At 40.2% G+C, this 27,470-nt stretch overlaps 1 protein-coding gene across 11 annotated transcripts in view; it reads left to right on the top strand.

Annotated features, from left to right (window-relative positions):
- The window catches only part of ATF7IP (activating transcription factor 7 interacting protein), a 168,162-nt gene that overhangs the window by 95,260 nt on the left and 45,432 nt on the right, over positions 1-27,470 (top strand). For 6 of the 11 annotated variants that reach the window (XM_073327316.2, XM_073327318.2, XM_073327308.2 and 3 more), the window contains 7 exons: positions 5,444-5,581; positions 7,446-7,511; positions 9,149-9,222; positions 9,843-9,931; positions 10,711-11,346; positions 13,635-13,702; positions 15,164-24,456. In XM_073327316.2, coding sequence (XP_073183417.2) covers positions 5,444-5,581; positions 7,446-7,511; positions 9,149-9,222; positions 9,843-9,931; positions 10,711-11,346; positions 13,635-13,702; positions 15,164-16,705 — 2,613 coding nt within the window. In that variant the 3' untranslated portion in view covers positions 16,706-24,456. Of the gene's footprint in view, positions 1-5,443; positions 5,582-7,445; positions 7,512-9,148; positions 9,223-9,842; positions 9,932-10,710; positions 11,347-13,634; positions 13,703-15,163; positions 24,457-27,470 lie in introns of those variants that run through there. The other 5 variants (XM_073327313.2, XM_073327311.2, XM_073327315.2 and 2 more) reach the window with 2 other exon arrangements.

Here is a 27,470-nt window from a genome sequence, read left to right as displayed (position 1 = left end):
TTGCCGGCCACCCAGCTCTGAAGGCAGCGCCCCGCCAACAGCAGCGCAGAAGTAAGGGTGGCAATACGGTACCATACCATCCTTTCTTCTGTGCTGCTGCCTTCAGAGCTGGGCAACCAGAGAGTGGCTGCTGCTGACTGAGGGCCTAGCTCTGTAGGCAGCAGCGGAGAAGTAAGGGTGGTCATACCATACCATGCCATCCTTCCTTCTGTGCTGCTGCTGATGGCGGCTCTGCCTTTAGAGCTGGGCTCCTGGTGAGCAGCTGCTGCTCTCCAGCTGTCCAGCTCTGAAGGCAATGCCGCTGCCATCAGCAGTGCAGAAGTAAGAGTAACAGTACCACAACCCCCCCTACAATGACCTTGCAACCCCCCACAACTCCTTTTGGAATCAGGACCCCTACAATTACATCACAGTGAAATTTCAGTTTTAAATTTACGATTTTTAAAATCCTATGACCGTGAAATTGACCAAAATGGACCATGAATTTGGTAGGGCCCTACCTATTAAGTAGGGTCTCTGACACATTCCAAATCCCTGTGGAGGAAGTGCAAGAGACATCTCACAAACTCCTCAACATTCTACAAAGTGCATGGCCTGGCAATGTGGTACTCCCCATTAATGAAGCCATCTTAAAACACACCAACGTGGTCTGGCATGCCCCAGACACATGCTCTCTTTCCACTCCAAAAAGGACAGAAAAGATGTACTTTGTACCAGCCAAGGGAGCAATTTTTATTTACACAGCTTGCCCTGAACTCCTTAGTGGTCCAAACAGTCACTGAAAGAAGCAGGTAACATCAACCAAAATCCTCCACCTCTGATAATGCAGCTAAACATTTGGACCTGTTAGAAAAGAAAGCTTTGTTTGTTTGTTTACGCTTTAGTCAGCCTGCAGTTCTGTAAAATGTCAAAATATGATTGTGCCAATTATTCCAAGTTGGTGGAATTTACTAATAAGCTCTCACAAAAGGACAGAATACAGTTCCATGCACTCATGAAAGAAAGCAAATTGATTGCCAGTTGAGCCCACTAAGCTTTAGTCAATGTAGCAGACACAGCCTCCTTATTGATGATGCTTTATGCATGGCAACAGTAGTCACCATGTCTTCAGTCCTCTGGGTTTCCCAGGAAAGTAGAGGATTTGCCCTACAGGGAACAACCTGTTCAGTGAGAAGACAGATGATTCATTGCACTCGTTGAGGAGCTCAAGGGCACCCCCTCCCGCCCCTTACGGGGGATCTACACTCCAGTGCCAAGGAGGAAATTCCACAGGCAGCAACTGTATAGGCAACAACTGGCATGTCACCCTTTTTATCATCAGAGAGGCTATGAACCACCGAGAAACAGAGGGTGCAGCGGAGCAAGCACAAAGTTCTTCTGCCTACCAACCCCAACCTCCCACTAAGAAACATTTTTGATGGGATCTTCAAAAGCAGCAAATTACTCCAGATATCATGTTCTTCTGCCCAATGTAGTGGCCATCTAGCTCGTTTTTCCCAAGTTTGGCAGAGAACAAGAGGCAAATGGGTCCTCAACATCATTCATACCAGCTACAACAGAGTTTCTTTCCCTTCCACCACCAAAACCCCCTTCCCTTCCCTCCTTCAGGAACCTCTCTCACTCTTGGTTGTTGTTTCAAGAACTAAATTCCATCCTTCATCAAGGAACCATAAAACTGGTGCCCCCTCAAAACTGGGGAAAGGGTTTTTACTTGAAAAAAATTTTTCAAGCATGAAGGCCCATCTTAGATTTCAAACAACTCAGTATCTTCATCTGTGGATTGAGGTTCAGCATGGTCGCCCTGGTTTCAATAATGAACACTTTCTCAGAACAAATATGACTGGTTTGCAGCTTGTGTTACAAAAGTTGCCTACATCCACCCCTCACACAGAAGACCCTTGAGGTTTCGCAGTTGGTCTGAACCACTGTCAGTACAGGGGTGCTCCCCTTCAAGCCTGCAGCAGTGCTAAGGGTATCTACAAAGGTACAGTAAGTTGTGGCAGCTCACTCCTGGTGCCATAAATCATCAGTTTTCTTCTACCTCAGCGACTGGTTACTGATGACAAAATCTCATCAGGAGGTATGGACAGCAACCTCATGCTTGTCAATCTTCTATGTTCGTTGGGAATCTATGTAAACACAGAATAGTCCATTTTAGTTCCCATGCAGCCTGTAGAGTTCATCGTAGCAACACTGGACTCAGTGCCAAACCATACCTTCCACAGGACAGGTTCCAGTCCATAAAGGAGGGTGGCCTCTTCATTCTTCCTCGCCCGCCCCACCCGAAGACTTTAATCATGGGGGTGTCATTGTTAGGGTGGGGCATCTGTCTAGAATTCTATACAGTGTAAGGGATGTTGACTCCCCCAGAGTTTAGAATGCACAGGAGCCTCCTAAAATAGCGTGCAGTTTGGGAGACCTGTAAGAGATTCGTATGAACCCTGCATGTTCTACTGATGTCTAACAACATGACAACAGTGTTCTACATCAACAACCTCCCAGTGTATAGAAGCTGTCAATCTTTGGAACTGGTGTATTCATCACCAGATCACTCTGCCGGCAGTGCAGCTCATCGGGATACATAACTCCCTGGCAGCCTCAGCAGACATTTCCGAAAGACCACAAATGGGAGCTATACCATTCTGTGGTACAGTGCATATTTTGTCAATCTAAGTCTCTGTCTTGGGATCTCTGCATCTTAAGAGAACAGAAAATACACAATCTACACAGGGGTCCAGAAGAGATGCGCTTTTATTTCCTTCGTCAGGATAGCTGATATGCCCATTCCCTTTTTACCTTCAGTTCTGAGGAAGATCAAGCAAGACAGAGTGGTAAGCATCGTGATTGCTCCCAGATGGCCTAGACAGTTTGGGGTCTCCAGCATTCTTCAGGAGTCAGAATGCCCATATATCAATATCCAGTCTTTCCCAGACCTGTTGACCCAGGATAGAGGCAAGGTCAAGAATCCCAATCCATCTTCCCTCCACCTGACAGCCCCACACCATCTATTTGGATGGGTATTGAACCTAGAAAGGACATGTTCGGAAGTAGTACAGGCTATCCTTAACAATAATAGGAAGGAGTGCATGAGAGAGTGCTACACAGTCAAATGGAAAAGATTCTCCATCTGGTCTCAGTATCACCAGATAATATGGTGGGGATGTCAGAGTTCTTTGGGATTAAGTATCTTCTTTCCTTAGAGACATCAGGTCTTTTCCTTAGCTTCCTGCAGGTACGCTTAGCAGCTATTAACTCTTGTCATCCTCCAACTTCTGTGATGAAGCCCACTCTGTCATAGGACCTCAGTCTGGTCCTCTCAGCACTAACAAGGCCTCCATTCGAACCTCTGGCCTCATACTCTTTGTCCCACCTATCTAATGTATGAAGGGTGCCTTCCTGGTTGCAATCATCTCAACTAGAAGAATAGGTGAACTGGGCACCCTTATGGCTGATCTATCATACACAGTCTTCCATAAGGACAAAGTTTCTCTAAGACTTCATCCTAAATATACCCCCATAGTAATCTCAGAATTCCATCTGAATCAGACAGTTCACATACCTGTCTTCTTCCCTAAACTACACATCACTAGTGAGGACAAAATATTTCCTTCTCTGTATGTCTGTGAAGCTTTGGCATTCTACCTAAAGAACAAAGTCTTTTAGGAAACTGCCTAAATTCTTTATATTCTCTGCTGAGCAGATGAGAGGGGAAGTTATCTCTTCCCAGAGACTTAAAAATGGATTTCAAGCTGCATTTTGCTGTGTCACAAATTGAGAAACACCTCTTCTCCATGAGGGGTGAGGGCCCATTCGAGTAGGGCCAAGGCCACACTGGTACCCTCACTTTGAGAATTTTCATCTCCTCAAAATATGTAAAGCAGTGTGATACAGCACGGCCAGAGGGCAGCAGGAGAGTGTTAGAAGAGAGCCTTATTCCCTGTAGAGGGAAGAAAGTTTGCTATAGATTAATTGGAGCACCTGAAGCCAGTCACCTGATAAAACCCCCCTGCTTCAATAAGACGAGAAGGAGTTGAAGCAGAGTGGATTGGTGTTGGAGCAGAGAGCAGTTTGGAGGGAAGCAGAGGAGAGTTTGGAGAAGTGCTGCGGTGGACTAAGAAGACCAAGACCCTAGATAAAGGGACACCTGGTTTGTGCAGAGGGAGGGCAGGAAGTCCCACAAGTTGAAGGGCAGGCGAGGGAAGTAGCACAGGGGAAGGAACCGCTAGTTCAAGCGGTTTACTGCTATCCCTAGGGCCCCTGGGCTAGGACCCAGAGTAGAGGGTGGGCCCGGGTCCCTTTCCTCTCCCCTCCTCTAGGACACTAGTGGGGCAGTTAATACCCCAGTTCAGGGGTGAGAAACGGTGCCCTGAACCCTCCCCAAGAAGAGAGAGCGCGAAACCTATCAAAGTAGTGCCGGCAATTTGCCACAGCAGCAAAATGGGGCTCACTCCATAGCTTCCTGAATCAGTACGCTCTCGTACTAGTTTATTCACCCAACGCAGCTTTCAACACAGCAGTCCTCCAGTCATAGACACCACAGAGGTCCTTGCACCCTCCTCCTCCTTAATGAATATTGCTAGTCAGTCACCTACCATGGAATAAACATAGTGTATACACTTGAAGAGGAATACACTCAAAGAAGAAAGATGAATTACTTACCTGGTACAGTAACTGGCGTTTTTTGAGATGTGGGCACTATCTGTATTCCACTCCTTCCCCTCTGTTTCAGATCTTTATGTGTGATTCGTGATAGAGAAGAAATTGGAGAGGTGGTCAGTCTACCCCTTATGCCCTCAGTTTGGAGTATGTGGAGAAGGGTGCAGGCATGGACCAATGGACACTGCTTGCAAAAATTTTCCAGTTTCATGTGCATGGGTCCATGTGCACACACAGTGAAATACAGATAAGGGCCACACATCTCACTTTAGTTACTGTACAACTTCTCTTTCCACAGATGGGAGCATGGGGCAGTTGTGTTGGAGGGAAAACTGTGTCTGGAAGAAATGTGTTAGGCATGTTCCTTCCACTGAATTTCTTGAATTCCGGTTTTAAAATGTCAGCATCTATGGTGACAGAAATACGGTCAGGGAAAGGTCCATTTACACAAAACTTTACCACAGTGCCTTTCACACCATTGTTAAGGATCTTATAAAAACTGCTTTGGTAGGATTATACATATTTATCATACCATAGAGAAATGGATTTGTTCAGCGACTGGCAGAGAGTCCATCTACATCTATTAAAACTCAAGATGAGGAATTCTTTTTTCTAACTCTGCATCTACAAAAATACTTAAATATCATGGTACTGATGATCAGATGGTTATTTGATCGACAGAATGACAACATCAGTCTTTGTATGTGACAAGATGCTGAATGTGTGCTGTGCATAAAAACATTGGCAGCCTCCCAAGTACTGGTAATATGTTTGCATATTTTTCTAGGTCGTCCAGAGGTTGTTAGAGGAGAAACTCAGTGCCCTGCAGTGTGCTGTATTTGACAAGACTTTGGCAGATCTGAAAACACGAGTAGAGAAGATAGAATGTAGCAAGAGGCATAAAACTGTGCTTACTGAACTACAGGTACTTATGTGTTTTACATGGCACAGTATGGCGTTGTTTAAAAACTAGCTTCTCTCTAGCAATAGACCCCATCTGGCTGCTACTAATGGAAGTCAATTGATTCCTTAAACAAAAAACAACAATCCATTATTTTTGCTGTCGGAGAAGGTGGAATACTCCTGGAAGCAAGTCACTGGTCAGATGGTAGGAGCAAGCAATTCACTATGAAGAAAATAAACCCGTCCTTTTGATAAGTTAATGATTTAGCCATTAGTAAATCACTTTTCTACTCTGCTCTGCCATTTTTTTAGATATTCTTCAAATAAACAACCTGCATGGAAATATGTCTCATTTGTGGTCGCTTAGAGTAGAAATGAACCTATTTTAAAAAGGGGGAGGGGGGGAGAAGGAAGGCTGCTGTTGGAAGAATATTTAAATGAAGAAACACCAGTAGACACTAGTTCATGTCCGGTTCCCAGGCAGACTGAAGAATTCTACTGTGATAGGGATATGAATGCTTCCTGTATTAAACAAAGGTGTGGTGTTGCTGTGCTCATTTTTTTTTGAGCTGCCCCAGTCTTCTTGCAGAAAGTGTGGAATTTTCCAAACTTGAGGCTACCGAACACATGTTCATTAGAGCGCTTGACATGAGCCTTGCACAGACTGATCGATCTATGGTACCTAGGGCATTTTCAGTACACCCATCATCACAGTATTGAGGCACCAACCTATGTAGTATAGCTGTCAAATAAATTGAAAATGCATGTGACCTGTGAATTTTTTTTGATGTTACCATACTTACATTTTAAGTTCATAAGGGCAAGGACAATCTCTTTGTGTGTTTGTAAAAAGCCTAGCACAATAGAAATCTAATCCATGATTGAGGCCCTTAGGTGCTTCTACAGCACATATAATTAATATATGTCATACAGATTGCAGCCTTTCTTGTCACCTTGTAAAAGTAGGTAAAAGGTGGGGAGTTTGAGTGAGCCAGGTTTTTTAGATCAGAGTTTCCCAAATCATTGTCTGTGAAGCTCACTGTCTATGGAGAACCAGCAGGTCTCATGGGGATGGCTCCTTGCTTCCAGTTCTTCATACAGCTGTTTCATTGCAAAGAAGAGCCTGGGTGTCTCTAAAATAAACTGGAAATGAGGAGGAGGCAGTCCAGCTGCCTATACAAAGGTCTACTGCTTTGTAGGAAGAGAGGAGCATTACTGGTGCCACCAGAAGTAGCCAGTTATGGAAACTACTATCTGGAGAGGATCAGGATCTATCAATGAATGAAGAAAAGCAAAGGGAATGGGTTCTAGGCAAAATGTCCAGAGTAGGAATAAGAGATGTCTCGAAAGTATTCCAGAAGATAAAAGAACCTGGCATCTGGACAGTATATGCAGGGGGGAAAAAGGATCAGGTGCCAAAGAAACTCAGCTAGAGGATAAGTGAGAGAGGGCAGAATAGATAGGAAAAGGAGATGAAGTGAAGAGCAGAAAGAGAGAGTATGATTAATTTTTTCCCAAATGATAATCCATGAGACATTAAAATAGTTATAAATATTTTCTTAATGTTACTTTTCCAGGTAAGTAGTTGCTGCAGGGATATTGCCTGATCACCACTGGGAAGGGAGGGTGGCATGTGTAATTTCTAGACAGAAGATGGTCCAGACTATCTCTTTAAAAAGTTTGAGACTCCCTCCCTCTCTTGAACTCACATTCTCTCTCACACACACTTGCTTCCCTTGCTGTAGAGTAGTAGTTGCAGGTTGTACCACGTTTCATGGGAAAGACTATTTTGTCTAAAATTGCATTTAACTTATCTCAATGTGTATCTTCAATTGGTCTAATTTTTGTGTGTGTGTCCTGTTCCTATTCCTTCCCCTCCCCCCCAGGCTAAAATTGCTAGATTGACGAAACGTTTTGGAGCAGCCAAAGAGGACCTGAAGAAAAAACAGGAAGTAAGGACGAAAATTGTAGATTCTTTGTTAGTTTTTGCTCAAAACTAGTCTGAGTAATAACCTGTGGAAATACACCTTTCAGTATGAAAAGAACGCAGTAGAAATACAGTTAAACAGTTTCCCCTGTTATGGAGAAAATGTCTACCCTCTGCTAAATGCAGAAAGTGCAAGCGGGTGTTGCCTTAGTTAGTTTGGTCTGATGCTCGGTATGAGACAAATAATTTCAGAAGAGTTGGTTAGCAGGTGGTAATGTTAGAGACTACAATAAGCCTAGTTTCAGAGTAGCAGCCGTGTTAGTCTGTATTCGCAAAAAGAAAAGGAGTAATTGTGGCACCTTAGAGACTAACCAATTTATTTGAGCATAAGCTTTCGTGAGCTACAGCTCACTTCATCGGATGCATTCAGTGGAAAATACAGTGAGGAGATTTATATACACACAGAACATGAAACAATGGGTATTTTCATACACGCTGCAAGGAGAGTGATCACTTAAGATGAGCTACTACCAGCGGGGGGGGGAGAGAAACCTCATCTAAGTGATCACTCTCCTTATAGTGTCTATGTTAATACCCATTTTTTCATGTTCTTTGTGTATATAAATCTCCTCCACTGAATGCATCCGATGAAGTGAGCTGTAGCTCACAAAAGCTTATGCTCAAATAAATTGGTTAGTCGCTAAGGTGCCACAAGTACTCCTTTTCAATAAGCCTAGTGTTTCCATCTTTTCATGAAAGTTCAAGGACTTTATTCCAATTTTCATTAAGGCCTCTTTACACACTCTAACAGCATAAAGGTGCATTGAAATGAGTGTAATTGGTCTATAGGGTGTGGCAATGTGCACTAGAGGGGTTTAAATTATAAAGAGTTTAGCATGCACAAAGGAACTTTTAGTATCCACTAGCAGCAGTATCTATGTAGGACAGTTAGTGCGCAACATAGTGGTGTGCTTTAAAATTCACAACCCTCTAGTGTGCATTGCCACACTGCATAGACAAGTCTTAAGTGTAATTTAGAACAGTGTAAAGGGACCTTGTTGTAAATGAGAATCAAGTTTGAAGTTCCTACATAAAAATTAAGAAATTAGATGCAGTTCTCTCAGATCGTAGGACAGGCTCGCCTTCAGAGGCTCTGGATCCAGCCTTCCTCTTTAACCTTGGAACAGAGTTTGAAGGACTCTGGAGGGAGCCATGCCCACCTTCCTCCGCAAGACAGATAGATGGCCATGATACAGGGCTTCGGTGGGGAAAGCAAGTGAGTAGATCCAGACGAATATCTCCTTTCTCGTCACGTTTTGGGGGAAAATTTAAAGAAATTAAGAGTAAACAGGGAAGAACTATTTCCTTGAGTCCAGAAAATGTATTTGTAATAAGTTACCAAGGAAAAAGATGGAAACTAAAAGTCCAAATGAGTTCAAGAGACCTTGATTTCCCCCTACTGAACAGCTGGAAGCTGGGATTAAGATATGCCAAATAGGAGGGGACAGTATTCTCCATTGAATGAGCTCTTGGAGCTCCTAAAACATCTCAAGTTCTTATGTCCTGAGTCTATGGCAGTAGAAAGTGCATGTTGGACAAAAATGAAAAAATACAGGGTTTAATATAAAGCGGTAGATTTCAAGTTGATTTATTTCTTTGTAGAATCCTCCAAACCCACCTCTGTCTCCAGGGAAAGCAGTGAGTGATACAGGCAGCATCAGCAACCTAACCTATAGGTGAGGACTAAGAATGCAGCTGTGTGTCATTTTCAAGTTTACTGGAGTAGGAATTTATAATTTGAATACTGAGTTGTGCTTAGAACAAGTCCAGTAAGAGATTTTGCTGCATATAATTCAGTGAATATCCTGAGTTTGTGCTAGTTTAATATTCTTGCATTTTACCCATTTATAATGCCCTTTCATTTCTTTCTTTGCTGTTCAGCTGTGAACGCATGCCTGTTCTTTTCATGTTACGAAAATCATATATTTACTACAGGAAATGTAAACTTTGTTAAGGTAGTGCCAAATATTGAGTAGCTAGTAGTAATACTTTTTTAAAAAGGAGTTAAAATTACCTTTTAAAAAAACGTTAGATATTTTTATCGGGAAAGGTAGATTGTGTACAAGTGCATTAAAAGTACTGAATGAAGTTGGCAGTACTGTGGTAGAGATGACATCATGGATTAATTTACAGGAAAAAAGTATTTAGTAATAGGTGGATATTGAAAATGACATAAGTACAAATAGTTTAGATAATTTTTTTTAAAACTACTGCTTTCTCTAGACTCCTGTACTGCTTGTTGGTACACCTCAGAAGCACTCACTGGGAGATGCTAACATAAACCTTTATTCCATAGAAATGCCAGCACAGTGAGACAGATGCTGGAGTCCAAGAGAAACATAGGAGAGAGTACATCAACACCTTTTCAACCCCCCATGAATGCAGGTAAGAAGCTTCGCCTGGTCTTCAAAAATGCACTTTACATTTGACACTTCGTTGAAACAAAGACTGCATTCCTGAAAATTGTGAACATCAAGTCTTTTTTCTACAGAATCATTTTCTACTAACAAGTGTTGGCCAGATTAACTACATACTTACTATATAGGCAGTTGCCTAACTTTGGCCCTGATCCAGCAGTTTTGTTGCACGTAGTCAGATGTCATCCCCTTTGACCTCAGGAGGACTGTATATATCTGCAGGGGTCTGCCTGTGCATAGCAAGTTATAGAACTGGGGCCTTGGTCTCTTATAATTGTGCCTTTGTAATTTCTCAATAACAGGTTGTAGTATTGTTTCCATAAACTGAATTTTTACAATTCTTACTGCATTTTATCTTTGCAGTGTTTTAAGTGATGGATAAAACTTGCCTACTAACACTTTCTTGAAAATATGAGTTCAAGATTATAACACTTCCCTGCATCAATCATGTATGTGTATAATTTTGACACTAAAAAATGCCATCTATTTATTTCTTCAGGGTAGAGGTTATATCTTCCTATATATTTGTACAGCACCTAACACAATGGGGATCATATACTGATTGGAGCTTTGGGCATGATTGTAATAGAAAATATAAATAATATTTTTTTAAAAGTTACATACTGTCTGGCTCCCCTGGTGAAATTATTAATCTAATATTGTGTTTTCCCATTTTTATGCTGTTGTATTGATGTGAAATTGCTCATTTGGTACATAAACTTAGAAATATTTTTGTCCTTTCTGTAGTGTCTACTCCAAGTCTTGCTGCTCCTCAGACAGTGGTCAGTGGACATCCCAAACCTCAGACTCCTGTGACTTCCAGCTCCTTGACAACATCAGTTCTCCCTACAGCCAACACAGCTACAGTAGTTGGCACCACACAGATGCCCAGTAGCAACACTCAGCCCATGTCTGTCTCACTACAGTCTTTGCCAGTAATTTTGCATGTTCCAGTTGCAGTATCCTCCCAGCCTCAGCTCCTGCAAGGCCACACAGGGACTTTGGTCACCAACCAGCAGTCAGGCAATGTTGAATTTATATCAGTACAAAGCCCTTCTACTGTTGGTAGCCTTGCCAAAACTCCAGTGTCTCTGGCGTCTACTAACCCAGCTAAACCAAATAACAGCCCTTCTGTGTCCAGCCCTGGTATTCAGAGGAACTCTCCGGCCAGTGCTGGGTCAATAGGGACAACACTGGCAGTACAGGCTGTTTCTACAGCACATCCTGTTGCCCCAGCCACAAGGACTACTTTGACCACAGTGGCTACTTCAGGACTGTATAATCCTACCAGCAATCGGGGTCCCATACAGATGAAGATCCCACTCTCTGCATTCAGCAGTCCAGCTCCCACCGAACCAAGCACCGTCACAGCACCTCGAGTTGGTAAGCTATGCTTGAAAATTAATTTTGGGAGTGGAAGAGAGAATAGATGTGCAAGGGGAACATGAAGCTTTTTAACAGGCTAGAAGTGGAGTTTATTCATATAGGAATTTTATTTGCTAAGAATGGTTTACTGAGACAACTTCTCTAGACTAAAACCTGTCAAAACTGCTTAGACCAAAAAAGTGTCTGGTTTTTAGGTTTCTGTTGGACATTTCTGAATTTCTTCTAACAATAAATGACACACGCACTTTTGCCTGCTAAAGTTTTCTTTGTTTAGAATTGGGTTTAAACCACTTGATGCCAGAAACTCCCAGTCTACTATTAGTTATGTATTTATTTTTAATGCAGCCTTCCAAAATGACTGCATTACCGCAGGGATTCTCAAACTTTTTTTTCTGGGCTTTCCATTTGAAAATATTTCAGGCTGTGATTGCTATCCCCCAAAAGTGATAGCAATTACAGTACACGCTCGTAGGAGCATACTTATGGTATTGCCATCCTTACTTCTGCACTGCTGCTGGCGGCAGCGCTGCCTTTAGAGCTGGGTGGCTGGAGAGTAGCGGCTGCTGTACTCTCCTTCCGCTCCTGCTCCCCCACCCCTTGGCAGTATTTTTTTGGGATCTTGTGACCCCATACAATAGCCTTGCGATTCCCTTTTGGGTTGGGATCCCCAGTTTAAGAAATACTGCTTTACAGAGTAAAGGCACATTACAAGGAAAGTAAATACTATACCGGTGGCATTACAATATTGTTGCACACATTTCACAATACAGCAGAATAAACATAAACAACCAAATAAGCAAAGTGAACAAATGAATGCTAAACTAGTGTCAAAGCAAAATGTATCAATTTTGTTAAAGCAGAGCCTTCAAGCGCAATGAATGTTTAAAAATGATACTACGGTAAGCAATTGAAGTGCTTTCCTACCATCTTCAGCCATTTGGTAATGCTGCTGCTGCTTCTCTGTATTTCTAGATTCAGTTGCCATATGTCAGGTGGAGCAGTCTTGAGTATTTTTGGGACTAGTCCTCAGTGTTTCAGGCTGAATGGGTATCCCAGTGACAGAGAAGCAGTACTGCATATTCATAGATTCTAAGGCCAGAAGGGGACTACTGTGATCATGTATGAACCCTCCTGTATAACACAGGCCATACAACTTCCCCAGAATAATTCCCGTTTGAACTAGAACATGTCATTTAGCAAAGCATCCAATCTTAATTTAAAAATTGCCAGGGATGAAGAATCTACCACAACCCTTGGTGATTTGTTCCAATACTTAACTGCCCTCCCTGTTAAAAATGTATGCCATATTTCCAGTCTGAATTTGTCTACTTTCAGCTTCCAGCCATTGATTGGATCTTGTTATACCTTTGTCTGCTTGACTGAAAAGCTCATTATCAAATATTTGCTCCCCATATAGGTACTTGATATAGCCATCTATTTAATAGCTAAAATCAACTATAAAAAAATTATACCATTGCATGGTAAGGTAAATGCAAGCAGAGCTTGGCACCAGAACTGGTTTTATTTCACCTTTTTGTCTGAAATTACACATTCAAACTGCTTTACTCATCAAGCTGACACTTGTTTATACCGTATTCAACTTTTAGATCAGAACCCATAACTAACTGTAATCTTGCTTTGCTTAGCACTTCGGAGTAGGAGTTTTCCCACTCTAACGAGCAAGGACCACTGGGAGTTTGCATTGTGTGTCAGGAATATATTCCCCAACCCCTTTAACATGTATAAAATGAAGCCTCCAGGATCTCCCTAGTAAAGATGCAGTGTCTGTTCAGAGAGCAGTCCTTTCAAACTAAACGTTTCTGTGCATAGTCATTGTATCTGTGTTCAGAGTCAGTTTGCACTAAAAAATGTGAATACATATCTTTATTTTTTACTTTGTCTGTCTGTGTAAATACAGAATAAAGAAGGATTTGGGGGATTTTTGTCATGGAGATTGCTAATGAGGTATTCCAAATATACATTTAGAACACTGAGACCTCTGAGAAAGAAAATGTGTAGCATTATTAATGGACTGGAAAGTACCTATGATTTTATATCTGCCATCCCATCTACATTTTGTAAAGCACTTTGAGAGCTACATCTGAAAAATGCTGTTACAGGGTAGAGCATAATTACTGTGGACTAGTTTAAGTCAGTAATTCAGAGTTGCTGGGTATAAAGCTTTTAATTTTGAATCATTAACATTTCCACCAAGTGTATTTTTTATCATTGTATGTGTGACACTGATTAGATATTGCAAATGAACAATTTCTTGACCCCCCCAGAGAGCCAGACAAACAGACCACCAACTGATGCTTCAACAAATAAGAGACCAACTGAGAGCACAGCACAGGTAGGTTGTGGTTTATGCTTGTAACATTCTGAAGTTATAATCCACAGGAGCATAGTTCTTCACCTGTCTCTCCCATCCTGCAACCAAACAACTTAAATTCCTTGTTTCTTTCCTTTCTGGTTTTCCTTTGTAGCATTCAATCCTTGGTTTTGTTTTGTTTTGTTCGTTTGTTTGTTTGTTTTTTCTTCTGACCCATAGTGTTACTGGAAACATGAACTCTTGGTAATATTTGCAAAGATTCCCAGTATAATTAGGACCAACAACTTTATGTAAATAGACGAGTTAATTCCTTTCTTTCAAAGAACACTAAAAACATGTTTGATACAAAAGAACACAACCCAGGTTTGTCTACAGCTTCTGAACTTTATTTGAAAGTCGCAAACCTGTGAAATTACTGCAAACTTCTCCTTGCCTCACTATGCCAAAGGACTGTCAGATGGGAATATATGAACTGGGTATCGAATATTTCAGTTCTGTGTACCACACCACAAAGTCCCTCTTGTAGAAATGCCCACTAGACGATAAAGAAGAATCTGCTGTTCTCCCAACTCCTCATGTCTTGGGACCTCTTTTGAACTTGCATTGAAGTGAAATGGTAAAATTAAATCATTTAAAAATTAAATATTGTATTTTAAAATTAAATCCCCTCCCACAAAGTATGGTATTAATGAGAAGTAATTCTACTGAAGTCAGTGGAGTTTAACTAGTATATAAACTGTGAGAGGAAAATGAGGACAGTAACTTTTATTGTGTGACTTGCCCCTGTTTAATGGTATTTCAAGATAGTGTTCAATCTGTAGGTCAGGAGAAAAACCTTCTGGGCTGGTGTTTTCCCCCCAAACATAATAGCAGTAGTGATTTGGCATAGCTGACAAATATTTTAGAATGACCAATCACTGCCATCTGTAAATGATGTATTGACATTGAGTTTCTAAAAATGGTAGCTTGGTACTTAATTTTTCTTAGATACCTGTGGATTATAGCTACAAAAATGTGATTCATACTTGATAGGTATATATATATTTAATCTCTGGAATACAGAAAAAATTGACAGGTTTATGGATTCAAATCTCAGTTGTTAATGTCATCTTAAGATATATATTTAAGAATATTTGATGTTTGGCAAAATCTGAAAGCCGGCAAAGATTTTGCAGAAACAACCCCTGTTGGTGGTGATAGTGGTCCATCTAAATGGTGGGTGTGTAGCACAAAAGGAAAAGGCGCTACGCTTTTCCGGTTTTCAGCTTTTTGTTACATTATATGTTTCAAGGGCTGCTTTCAGTGAAATGAATTAAAGCATGTGTAATGCCATGGTTACTAATGATCTAAAAATTTTAAAAAATTTGGCTAGAGAGGTATGATCTTAAGACATGCCATGTCATTTTAAAAAAATCCAGTTAATGCCACCTGCTTTTTGTTATGTAAAATCCAAAATATTATGTATTACTCCGCACTTCACAGCTCTCAGAACAAAAAGTAGTTCGCAGTGTGCCGTATACCTGTGGCATATTTGATGGTACAACTTTGATCAATTGTTTCGAAAACCAGTTGAAACAGGAAGAGACTTCATCAGACAGTAAAGAGCCAGTAGAAGCAACACAGACGAATTTTAACTTCCCTGAGGATGTCCTGTTTGGCTTGGAGGAGGAGGAAGAGGATGCTAAGAGCATCAAAAACACCCACAAGCAGACTGGCTGGGCTGCTAATCTACTAAAGCAGTGGCTGGCTAAAAATGGCAAGGATCCTAGCTTTGAATTGGTGCCAGTAACTGAACTCAATGATATTTTAAGAGAGTTTTATTACACAATAAGGAACCATGATGGAAATACCTACAGTGTGGCAAGTTATAAGTCCATGCGTGCTGGCTTGAACCGGCATCTCAAAATGCTACCCTATAATCGTCAGATTTGCCTAATGAAGGACAAAGAGTTTTCCAGTGCTAACATGGTGTTTGTGAGTGTGTTGAAGATGCTGCGCATGCAGGGGAAGGATGAAACTCACCACCACCCTCCCATAGCAGCTGAAGACTTACGTAAGATTAAGCTGTCTGGGGTGCTGGGGTTACATAGTCCTCTGGCACTGGTCAACAAGGTGTGGTTTGATTTGCAATTGCATTTTTCCAAACGAGGGAGGGAAATCTTAAGAGACTTGGCTCCAGATGCCTTTGTTGTTGAGAAGGACAAGAATGGGCGACGTTATGCTATGTTTAGATATCCTGGCAAAGGGAGAAATGCAGAAGACCCCCATAAAATGGGTAAAATGTACGATATGCCAGGAGACCCAAACTGTCCTGTTTTTTCCTTGGAGCTTTATTTGTCTAAGTTGCCACCTGAACCCCCTGCGTTTTACTTGCATCCGTTAAAACTAACGACAGAGCAGATGCGAGAGCAGCCTGTCTGGTACAAACGAGAACCTATGGGAGTGAACTACTTGGGTACAATGATGCCCAGGATAAGTGTGGCAGCCAGGCTGTCCCAACGATATACCAATCACTCTCTCAGAACTACCACCATCCAATTACTATGTGAAGCAGGATTGGGGCCCAGAGAGATCATGGCAGTGACAGGCCATCGCTCTGAGTCTGCTATTAGACATTACTGGGGAGCTGCAGAAATTCGCTACAGGGCCTGGTCGGATATAATGGAGAGTAACACTCCCAATTATCTCTATAACACTATTCCAAATGAAGTGGTAAAAGAACCAGTATCTGATGCTTCCACTTCTTCCATAAAACATGTCATTTTAGAACAAAACAAAATGTCATTACTTCCTAAGAAATCTATTGTACCTGCCAGCAACCATGTGACACCTAGCAATAATGTGACTTTAATCCCTGGGGGACACATGGCTCTGAGTTCTAAAAGTCACATGATGTTGAAACACAGCTCTTCCAAGGTGCTTCTTCCCAAGGACATAACCAGTGTGACTACCAGTGCTCTTCAAGGATGCTATAGTGAACCTGTGTTTATAAGCCGTGTGATAAAACAAGAACCAATGACTTGACACATCTATAAAAGGAATCAATTGAGATTCATTGCTAAGGTAGAAAAAGGAAATGTTCTCCTGTTGATTGAATTTTTTTTGCACTTGGGGCATTAAGGAAATTTCTTACTGCTTAGTTCAGCAAGAAGTATCCTGCCTGTGCCCCCTGAAGTGAGCTGTGAACAGAAATTTTGAAAGAGCGAGGCTTGGAGTCTGCATGACCTTTTACAGCAGCTGGGACTATAGTTGGTCAAGCAGAGCCTTTAAATAATGCCATCTTCAGTAAGTGTTGCTTTATATCTTACACTTACGGAGAGTGTGTGTTTGTTGTCATACCATCATGGGCCTGCTGGCGATGATGTAGCCTTTTACAAAGAGGAGAATACTGATAATTCAGAGGAGTAGGCACAAATACACTACAGGTATTTATACATGCACTATCACCCAAGCAATTATTTGATCACCTTCTCTCTTTCTGTCCAAATTGACTGCATCCTTATTAGGACAAGAACTGGGATTGTGCTGGTTTTAGCATACTTCTAAATTGACTGTCATATACTTGTACTGATCTGGAGAGTTTGGGGTTTATTTCTTATTTTGCACTTTTGCAAGTCTCCTCCTTCCCCTTTCATAGTGCTAGGTAAGGGAAAAGTTCTTAAACATTCTGGTCCCCAAAGTCACTTCATGATAACTGATATAAAAATGCATAGCCTGCTACTGGTACATGGGAAAAATATTATTATAGCAACTGCAAAGGAAATAGAATGGCCCCATGAAAGGCAAATAGGTACAGCTGACATGCTGTTTGTTTGCATGTGTGCGCGTGTCTTAAATATTTGTATATCTCTCCTGTACTGGATTTCCATCACATTTCACATTATTCCTGGCCTTGGCACTTGGCAGGAGTCATGAACATTTGAGTCTGTTTTTTCCCGTCCTTTCCAGAACTGAATGTACCATTTGGTCGGCATATGCAAATTAAGATAAAATTGTTAATATACATGTATCAGTGCAGTGTAATCTTCCATCAGATTCCTTCACCAAGAGGAAGTGTGTCAGGAAGTCTTGTTCTCTCCCAACCCATCTTAGAAATTACTTAGTTCGCCCTATGGACTTAGTATATTAGTCACTGCCTGATTGCGGCAAGTTGATCCTATCATCACATTTCACAAAAAAGGGATTTCTTACAGGCTACAAATTTAGCACCTGTCAGTGAATGTGTTAGAAATAAGTTCTAAATGCTGCTTCAGCAGTGAAGAACAGTAGGAATTGAAAGGAGTAGGAGGAGTTAATTTTAAATGAGCCATCCTAGAGAATTTAGCCCAATGATTTTAGTACCTCTCGTTGCCCTTTTCCGTGAATTTTCTTAAAAGGACACTGGCAAAGTAAAGATCGTATTTGATTTTTTTTTTTTTTTTTTTTTACCTATTGTAACATGTAATACTTAAGATTATGATAAATGAAAGCTAAGAGAAAATATTTTTCATGCTACTGATTGGGCCACAGGTTAAGAACCACTGCATTAGTGACTCCTGTAGAAACACAGTAGACCCTGTATTATCATTTTACTGTAGGATGAAGCAAATCAAGCTGGGGTGTGAAGGAGAACAACTGTTTCTAATATCTAGAAAATGGAGAGACAACCTAAATTCTCATAATATAGGGGAGCCATGTAATATCCTACTCCAAGGCATAGGAATGCTAAAGAATTTGAGTAAATTAAGGTCCTAAATTAGGGATTCATTTTAAAAAAAAAATCATGGTTCTGCTGGACTAGCAAGTTGAATCGCTTCTTCTAAAAAGCGCTTTGTCCAGGTTTACACATAATGAAAATAAATGCATAGCACTTTCCAGACTACCCTTTATATAGAAAAAGAAAAGAAACTTTCTCATCCTTATAATCTTAGGTAGTTCTGTGCTGTGACTTATCTATAGTTAAAGAGAACAACTGTTTACTTTCAACTTGAACAATATCCAACAGAAACAGTGCTGTTGATAGAAAAAAAAAATCTTCCTCTTTGTCCCCTTTGCTGCTTATTGTGGTCATACTTACCCACATGCCCTGTTCTGGTCTTACTGCGTTTTGTGTGACTTACTGTAAAGGCATACTGCAAGGCTAATGGTTTCAGTCTTTGGGACAAGGCTAGTTGGTGATTATATATAATATAAATTTTAATTGGACTTCTATTGCAACCACTTCTGTGGGGAAGATTTTTTAGTAGCTTTTAATTGGCCAATTTCTGAAATTCAGTTTGGGATTTTTTGTCATTAACTACGTGTGCCATATTGTCAGCATTAATTTGACTCCTGCTAGTTTGAAACTGTTGATTTGCAGTATGACTAGATTTTTCTTTTCCTGTGTGGGGAAAAATTTCAGAAGTGGAAAAAAGCTGTTTCTGGTTGGAACAGGAGTATGTGCCTTCTTTGAAAGTGGGTTATTGCTAAAAATTGGTATACATTTTAATTTATTTCAAACCTTTCTTAGCTGAAACAGCCCTCTGTGCCATTAGAAATTAAATGGGTACCACCAAAGTTCTGTTTTAAGTTCAATAAAGCTGAGGTAGGGGAGCAGGATGATGGCTCATGATATGTAATAGGATATATAGAGCATTTTATTTCTGTTGAAAATTCAGATATGACCATGGTCAGGAATAAGCAAAATTATTTATTATATGAGAGCTATTTGGTTTCAGTCCAGTTCTTTGCTAGCTTCTGTGATGCAGACACATATATCAACATTTATGCTAATTTGCCTCCTTATTAGCAGTGTCAGCAGAGAGATGAGGAAAAAGGACATGAAAACTGAACTTACCTATTCCCCCTCTGTTTAGTCCGCAAAAGAGAAAACAGAGGGGAGATAAGTTTAAGTACATAAAAGGTTTTTACAAGGAGGAGGGAGAAAAATTGTTTTTCTTAACCTCTGAGGCTAGGACAAGAAGCAATGAGCTTAAATTGCAGCAAGGGAGGTTTAGGTTGGACATTAGGAAAAACGTCCTAACTGTCAGGGTGGTTAAACACTGGGATAAATTGCCTCAGAAGGCTGTGGAATCTCCATAGCTGGAGATCCTTAAGAGCAGGTTAGACAAACACCTGTCCGGAATGGTCTAGATCAGCATTTCTCAAATGTGGCCTCATGGGCCACCAGGATTTTTTCTTGCGGCCACAGCTGCCTGGGTGGTGACTGGGGGGGCAGAGCAGCGGCTCCTACCCTGGGGTCACCCCCTGCCTCCTTCTGGAGCCACAGACACTGTAGGAGCAGGCAATCAATATTAGTTCCCCACCTTCCTGGGGGCGGTGGGGCTTGGGCTTTGGCTTCAGCCTGGGGTGGTGGGCACCAGGCTCTGTCCCCCAGCCATACGGCTTCAGGCTCTGGCCCCGGGCTCACTCCTTCATGTCACCACTGGCCCCTGATGCCTCCAGGCCCCACCCGTGCAGTAGTACCCTAGACTCCAGCCCCGGACTCACCCCCATCACCCTGACGCCTGCTGCCTCCTCCATGCTCCCATCCAGTCCCCCATTGCCCTGGCCCTCCTGCCTCCTTACTCACCTCCCCATCCAGGTTTTAATTTGTCCTCCAGCTTGCCAAGGATGAGTAAGTCTGCTGTGCAAAGTGATATTAACAAATATACAAATATCACTTTTCACAATAGCAGACTTACTAGCTAGCAAGTCTTCAAAAAAAAAATCAAACAAAAAAAGCAAAACATGCAAAGCACCTTATTTGTTTTTCTAATCTCTTTAGGCCCAGTAAAGAATAGGGACAACTGTACATTATTTTTATTATTGAGTCTGCAAAAAACCCTACATAAATAAATTACAATGATTTGGACATGTATATGTGCATATTTATTTGTTTTTCCTAAAATTAATTCAGTATTTTAAGAAAAATTGTCATAGCAGCCACCAGCAAGAGTTGGTGGCCGCCCTCTGAGGCCACCCAAAAATTTGTTTTGAGAACCCCTGGAGATAATACTTAGTCCTGCTGTGAGTGCAGGGGACTGAACTAGATGACCTCTCAAGGTCCCTTCCAGTCCTGTGATTCTATATGGTCTCTCTCTTCCTTAGTCATGGGCAAGATACATTTGAGGGCAGCGTTTATGTGCAACTTGTACTGCCCCTACCTGTAATTTACCTGTTATAAAAACAGAATTTCAGTCTCCAGACCTGTCAGTCTGGCACTCTTATTAGCAATTAAAATTAATTGAAAACTATCTAAATATGACAAATGCATTTTAAAAGAATTTGCTACTACTCCTGTAATTTCTGTAATTGGACTTACTCCTGAGAAGCTGAAAAGTGTCATACTAGTTGCAAAATGTGTAGCCCTTACTTGCCATATGGAGCTTAGTTTTTGGAAGGGTGTCTGCCATTTTTAGGAACTAGCTTCCATTTCTCAAGGCAGAGTTGATTGTCATCAGGGGCTCCCAAGCACTGTGGCAAATGACTGTGTCCTCTTTCTGATACACCCAGAAACTTCAGTTTTAAATCCCCTTTTCATGCTAAAACCTTGGTGCCAGGAATCATGGAGGCCTTTGTCAGAAAGAAGTCCCATGTTTTGTCCTTTCTGCAAATAGTGTTGGGAAATTTCTGCTGCCAGCCTGAAGGGAGAGCCATAAATTCCAGTTGTGCTTATAAAGTCAGCCCAGCTCCTCAGAACATGCTGAGATTTTTTTTTATGCTTTTCACTGCTATGAAAAGAATTAATTCTGACCTAAGCTACAGTATGTGAGATCTAGAAAATCAATTTTCCTCATTGCATGGACTTTCTCTGTTACACACACCATCACCCCAGGAACCTTAATTGTCCAAAATGTCAGAGAGACAGGGTTGAAATCATCTTAGTGTTACTCTCTTTTTAATCTGTCATGTCTGTTTTACCCTGAAGGGTTGCACACTGGTAATTAATTCAACATAGACAGATCTACCATTAAGCAGCAATTGATCAATGGACCTTCAGTTTGCAGCTAACCTGGTTCTCCTTTTTCTATCCTCCCACCCTACCTCCCCAAAAGAAAACATAGGGAGAGGAGAGGAAAGCTTATTGCACTTACATTTTATAGTCTCCTTTTAACTTATCTTAAACTTTCTCTTGTTCTTACTATCCAGTCACTGCCCCTTTGATCATGATCCTCCCAGTGCCTCAGGATCTGGAAGTATAATTTTGAAAACATGGCAGGCACTTAATATAAACCTTAATATATAAATGGTTCTATGGAAACAGATGTGATTTCAATTATATTTAAAATCTTTGTTATAATTTTTGAAGTATTTTTATTATCCTAATTTTGATACCTGATTTATACATTATATGCAATATATACTATGTATAAACACAGGACTGTGACATAAAGAGAGAATATACTGTCTTTTAATATATTGATGAAAGACATATGTTGGAGGTATTAAAAATGGCTGGGTTGAAATCTTTACCTGTTCAGTGATGGGTACAAACTGTTGTTAAATCCTTGTATCAGTTAAACAGTGGCTTCTCCTCCCTTCCCCTAATCAGGGGTGCACTTTATCCTTTCACAGAACAAATAAAATCCTTTTGAGTTTATGCCTTATCTGTGCATTTTATCTTTTCAGCTAACATGGTTAGTGACCCATTTCCCATTGTTTCCAAAACTCCCTGACTTGTTTGGTTATTAATAGAGCTTCTTTGAGGGCACTTTGTTGACAATTCTAAATTCACTTGGTAAGGTGTTGATAAATAAAATACACTTACAATTTTCTTCTCCCCTCCCCTGCAATATGTGATAAACTTAATGAATGCAGAGTCTGTTGGGAAACAGTGTGATCAGAGTGGACATGTCAGCTTTAAAGATTTATAAGCAGCTAGTAATATACATTTCATATTTTTGAAACATCACTGATTAAAATGTTTCCTTGTGTTTCATATTTTTTTCACTGAAAATAAACATGTATATATTATGTATGTAAAACAAGACACTGTTTTTTATGTCTCTGACATTGAAGGTATATTTGTGCTGCTAAGGTTCAGTTATTTCTAATCTGTAAGGTGGAATCTTTACTTGAGACTAATTCTAAGTCCAAGACTTGGGCTTTGTCTACACTACCACTTTTGTTAGTAAAATTTTGGTAATGAGGGATGTGAAAAAAACACTCTGCTGACTGATATAAATTTCACCAGCAAAAGTGCTGGTGTGGACAGCACTTTTTGTTGTCAAGAGAGGCTCTCCTGCCAACATAGCTCTCTCTTGCTGGCAAAGAGCAGTTACCCAGGAGACCTTACAGCTGCACAGCTGTAGCGGTACAGCTGTACTGCTGTAAGGTCCATAGTATAGACATAGCCTTAGATTTTAGGGCAGTACAGAAACTGTACTAATGTGGATTAACATCCCATCACTATTTGAGCGCTGCCCAATTCAACAACATGCAGTGCTTCTGGATAAAGCAGTGCTCCTCCAAAACCTCCCAACTTTTAAAATGATACATCTTTTCCCTGAGACCCTGACTATGCTAGGAAAACTCTCCCAGTCACTAACAGCTATCTTCTACAACAAGCAAAATTTACTAGTGTTTACAGAGCTGGGTTGGGACTAGAAAATTCAGCCAAGTGTTAAAATATCTAGATCAACTTCTTTGTGCCATTATGTTAGCCACAGATAGCTTAATACAGTTCATTGTATCTACTGCTTTAAACCTTGATTTTTTTTAAAACATGTATTTTTTCTCACCAATTGTAGTATTGGGATCTTCCCTAGTTCATGCTCGCCTGTCTGTGATGCTTACCATTTTTAGGTGGGCAGTGGGTTTTGAGGAAGTGAAGTAAATGTATCGCCTTACAAAAACAATGAAGAGTAGAGATGTGTGTGTGTGTGTGCGTGCACACGCATGTGTTTGTTATATACCCTTTTAGTTACATGACTTAAAAATGCAAAGCCACAGCAACAGAGTAAGAAATGTATGAAGTGCTATCTCAGTTGCTTATTCCTTAAGAAATTGCTGTTAGAATAGAATTGGCTGTGCTAAGGATCCTAATTTTATCCACTAATAATTTTTATGTTTATGGGAGAATAGATGAGGCTTAATTAAAAATCCCTATGGAAATAGAGCCAATTTACATTATTTGAAGAAATAAAGAAATGAAAGGGTATATGATAAATAGGGGTATATTAAAACTGGTTACTCTGCTGATCCCTTTTTTTGTTCAGACTTGCTTTGTTCGTTTGAAGAAAGTAATGAGCAGTTCTGAATGGGGGTAAGGGGAACACTATGGTCCCATCCCAAAGATACTACAGAAAATGTCTGTTGGCAGTACTTCCGCACCCACACAATGTTAAAATGAATATTTCAGCCATGTGAAACTCTGCTTGTTTGGAGTAAAAGGCGAGTAAACTTAGCTTTTTCGTTATTGTCATTTTCATCATCTTGGTAAGAGAGGGCAAATAGATATAGTGCCTGGGTTGGTAAATTTTCATGACAGTTTTGCAAGGCTGGAATATTTAATACACTTTGTAGGAAGGAAAGAGCATAATTGCTTTGGAGGTCATAACTATTAAGTGGCCATATACATCTGATTCTGAAGTAATCTGTGGGGCTAAAATATGTTGAAAAATGCTGAACTTGTTACTTTACAACCAATTCTTAGTGTGTGGTCAAAATTTGTAGTTTCATATCCAGATGAAAAAAGAGACAGTGCCAGGCCCCAAAACACCCTAGATAAGCAGAGTACTCCCAGTTTTAACTCCCCCCTCAAAATTTTAAGTGTGATTTTGCTATTATATAACGCCTTGGTGCGTCTTGTATGATTGTAATGTGATGCTGCACAGTTTTGTCTGTTTTAGAGCACTCCAAATTTTTTTTTCTGTTTTGTTACTGTAGAAACTGTTCTAATATTAATAAAAAATGGTCTGTATTCTGTGGACCTACCACAGATACCCTTCAGAATCTGTATCTTTACTAGGCTGGAATGAATTTTCAGTTTTGCATTTTCAATTTTTTTAAAGTTTTCTTTTCTTTTCTTTTCTTTTCTTTTTTAATTAAATGTTTCTTTATATAAAGCAGGTGGCATTACATAAATAACCATGCGTTGTTATTTCTACGTGATCAGCTGAACCATGGCGTTATATGATACCAAAACAGCTTTTACAATTATATATAGTGTCTGATTTATAAATAAAATAGTGGAAAACACCTGTTAACTTTCTCCCAAATGTTTTCCATGCAGTAAAAATCAAGGTTTTACAGTGATAAAGAAAGGTCTACACATATATTTCTGTGTTTAGCTGCAGTACCCAAAAGGTTCTTTCCCAGAGTTCCATTCATTAGTGTACTAATAATTGGTGTATATTGCCTGATATGGCAGCCACTACCTCTCCTTAAGACGATTCTCACAATTGTAGCTGTCTTGATCAGACCATTAGCCTCCTTAACCTTTTTTGGTCTTAAATTTCTCCTATCTCATTCCCTGTATTTTAAGATTTCTCATAGAAATGAAATTCCTGCTCGTTAAATTGTAAACTGGTATCAGCCTTGTATATGGCAGAGGATGTCTTAAAGGCTTTCTGGTGCCAAGCTCACATGTTGTACCTTTCTCTGCAGTGTGCTTTACAGGCCGCATGAAAAACAAAATGTTTCAAGTCTGTGAAAAGTTTTAGCTGTGGAATGTAATGTGATAACTCAGCCCAATATCTCCAAACTCCAAGTAGTGAGAGGGGGAATGACTTCAGAATCAGTAAAGCACCATGTCATTACTATAAAGAACCTAAGGCTTCTTTTCATTATACTGTGGGATGACTACTTGGACATAGTTACATGCTTTCAAAGAACTTTTACCCATTTTTGTACTATTAATAGTATGCACCTAGATTTTATTGCAAATCTACATGGTGACATCCTCCCAAATGAAGGCATCTTCTTGCAGTTACATGTTATGGTGATCCTATTTACTAGTACTGTAGACTTTAACTAGTTGGTCAAAGCAGATACTTTGGTTTCAGCCATTTTACTTTCACCAATAGTTGTTCATTCTTAGAGTGTGTGGTATATTTCTTTGTCTGTGAGAATTTGTGTTGTGCCAGTTATAGGAAGGCTCCATTTATATCTCCTTATTCCTACATCACCTGCCTTCAGGCACAGAAAAGTGCTTTATCCCTGCTTTGCTCCTGACATACACCTTCTAAGGCGTGTCTCACTGGTTAGTGTGACTGCTTGTCAGATTATGCAGTGCTGCAGTTCTTTCTTTCTTTTTAGAAAGAATTGCTAGGTAGAATTGGGGGAAGCAGATGATATGTTATCACATTATATCTGAAGGTGTGTAAAATTTGGAATCTAGACCTCTTGAGTTGATCCTATTAGTTGACATTTGAAGTTAGGATTATTTCATTACAATTATCTGTATAGATTCTCATGATGAAAGACAAACATATTTCCAGATGCATTTCATACAGACTTAGTCAAGCCAGCGTGTCAGATCACTTTTCAGTAAGATGGCTGCAACCAGTAGAAGACTCAGGAATGCCAAGTTTAAATATAAACACCTCCTTACCCCTCCCCCCCCCCAAATTAAAATACATTTTAGAAATAATTTTCATTATGTGGTTTTCTAAACACTGCAGTAATATATGTTCAAACTATTTTTTAAATTAGGATTTGAATTAAACCCCACAAAAAATAGAATTGCACAGTCTCAGTCACTGGTTTGAAGGAGATTTATACTTTGTCACCTGCTTTGCTTCCCCTCCTCCAGTCCTGCACAGGTCTTTCCTCTTTCACATCCCTGAACTTGCTAGTAGTGTAGAAGAGCTGTTTATTGCCAATACACTCTTCTCCCTCACTATTTTGATCTACTTGCTACTCATGGCAAGCAAATTGAGAAGAAGAGCCGTGGTAGAGATTATTTTTACAGTGTTGTGGTTGTGCCTACCAGCTTACCGATATAAGAAGGTACTGGAGTCTTGATTAACTTTTTACTGCTTAAGAAATGAGTTTTTTAGGAGAGACTTGGATCAGAGATGAAAGCAGTGCCTATTGGCCATGTATTTCAGGTAGAATAAACAACACTAAATGAGACGTGAAGTGACGTTGTCAAGCACTTGCATATTGCTTCCAGGATTGGTGGAGATGACTGCACCCTGTTCTGGTCTATTGCCTCTTTTTTCTCTCTTGTTGGTTGTTCTTCCTCCTTTATTTTCCCCCTCTTACCCATCTGTTGCCTGTTTATTCTTCCCTCACCCTTCACTCTTCCTTGTCTCTTCTGTCCTCTCTCTCTTGTTTACTGACACTCCTCTTGTGCCTGTGTTGTTAATCTTGTTGGGCTGGCTGCACAGCAGACTTCAAAGTGAAATTTGCTAGTCTGGAAAGCTTCACTTTGCCATGAAATGGCTTACTTGGAAAGTGAAATTTACCAGACCAATTTGAAAAACAAACATGAACACATTAATAGGAGCACAAAAAGGTAGTTTATAAACCATACAGAAACCATAAATTAATTTCTTATTACAATCCTGTAATTGTATTAATATTCAAGATGTAGCCTTTGACATAAAGTTTCAGAACAGAGTACTTTTTTACAGTTAAGCTTGTAAATTACTGGGAAAGGATTCCTTTTAAAAAGAAACTCTGGCATAAGCTTTAATGGTGTTGGTATGAAAACAACCACAATAATAAACAAAAATGAAGTTAATTTTATTTCACCCTCTACAGAAGAGGCACTGTTGCATAAATAAATATAAAATATGACCACTAGAAGTTAAACATACAAAATTCTCATGATGTGGAATTACCAGTTTAACCATACAAAAACAAACGTAAAAAATATGCC

Source organism: Lepidochelys kempii, chromosome 1, assembly GCF_965140285.1.
Source record: "Lepidochelys kempii isolate rLepKem1 chromosome 1, rLepKem1.hap1, whole genome shotgun sequence".
Classification (NCBI taxonomy): Eukaryota; Metazoa; Chordata; order Testudines; family Cheloniidae; genus Lepidochelys; species Lepidochelys kempii.
The sequence above is the reverse complement of the archived record's forward strand: the minus strand, read 5'-3'. Positions and strand labels throughout refer to the sequence as shown.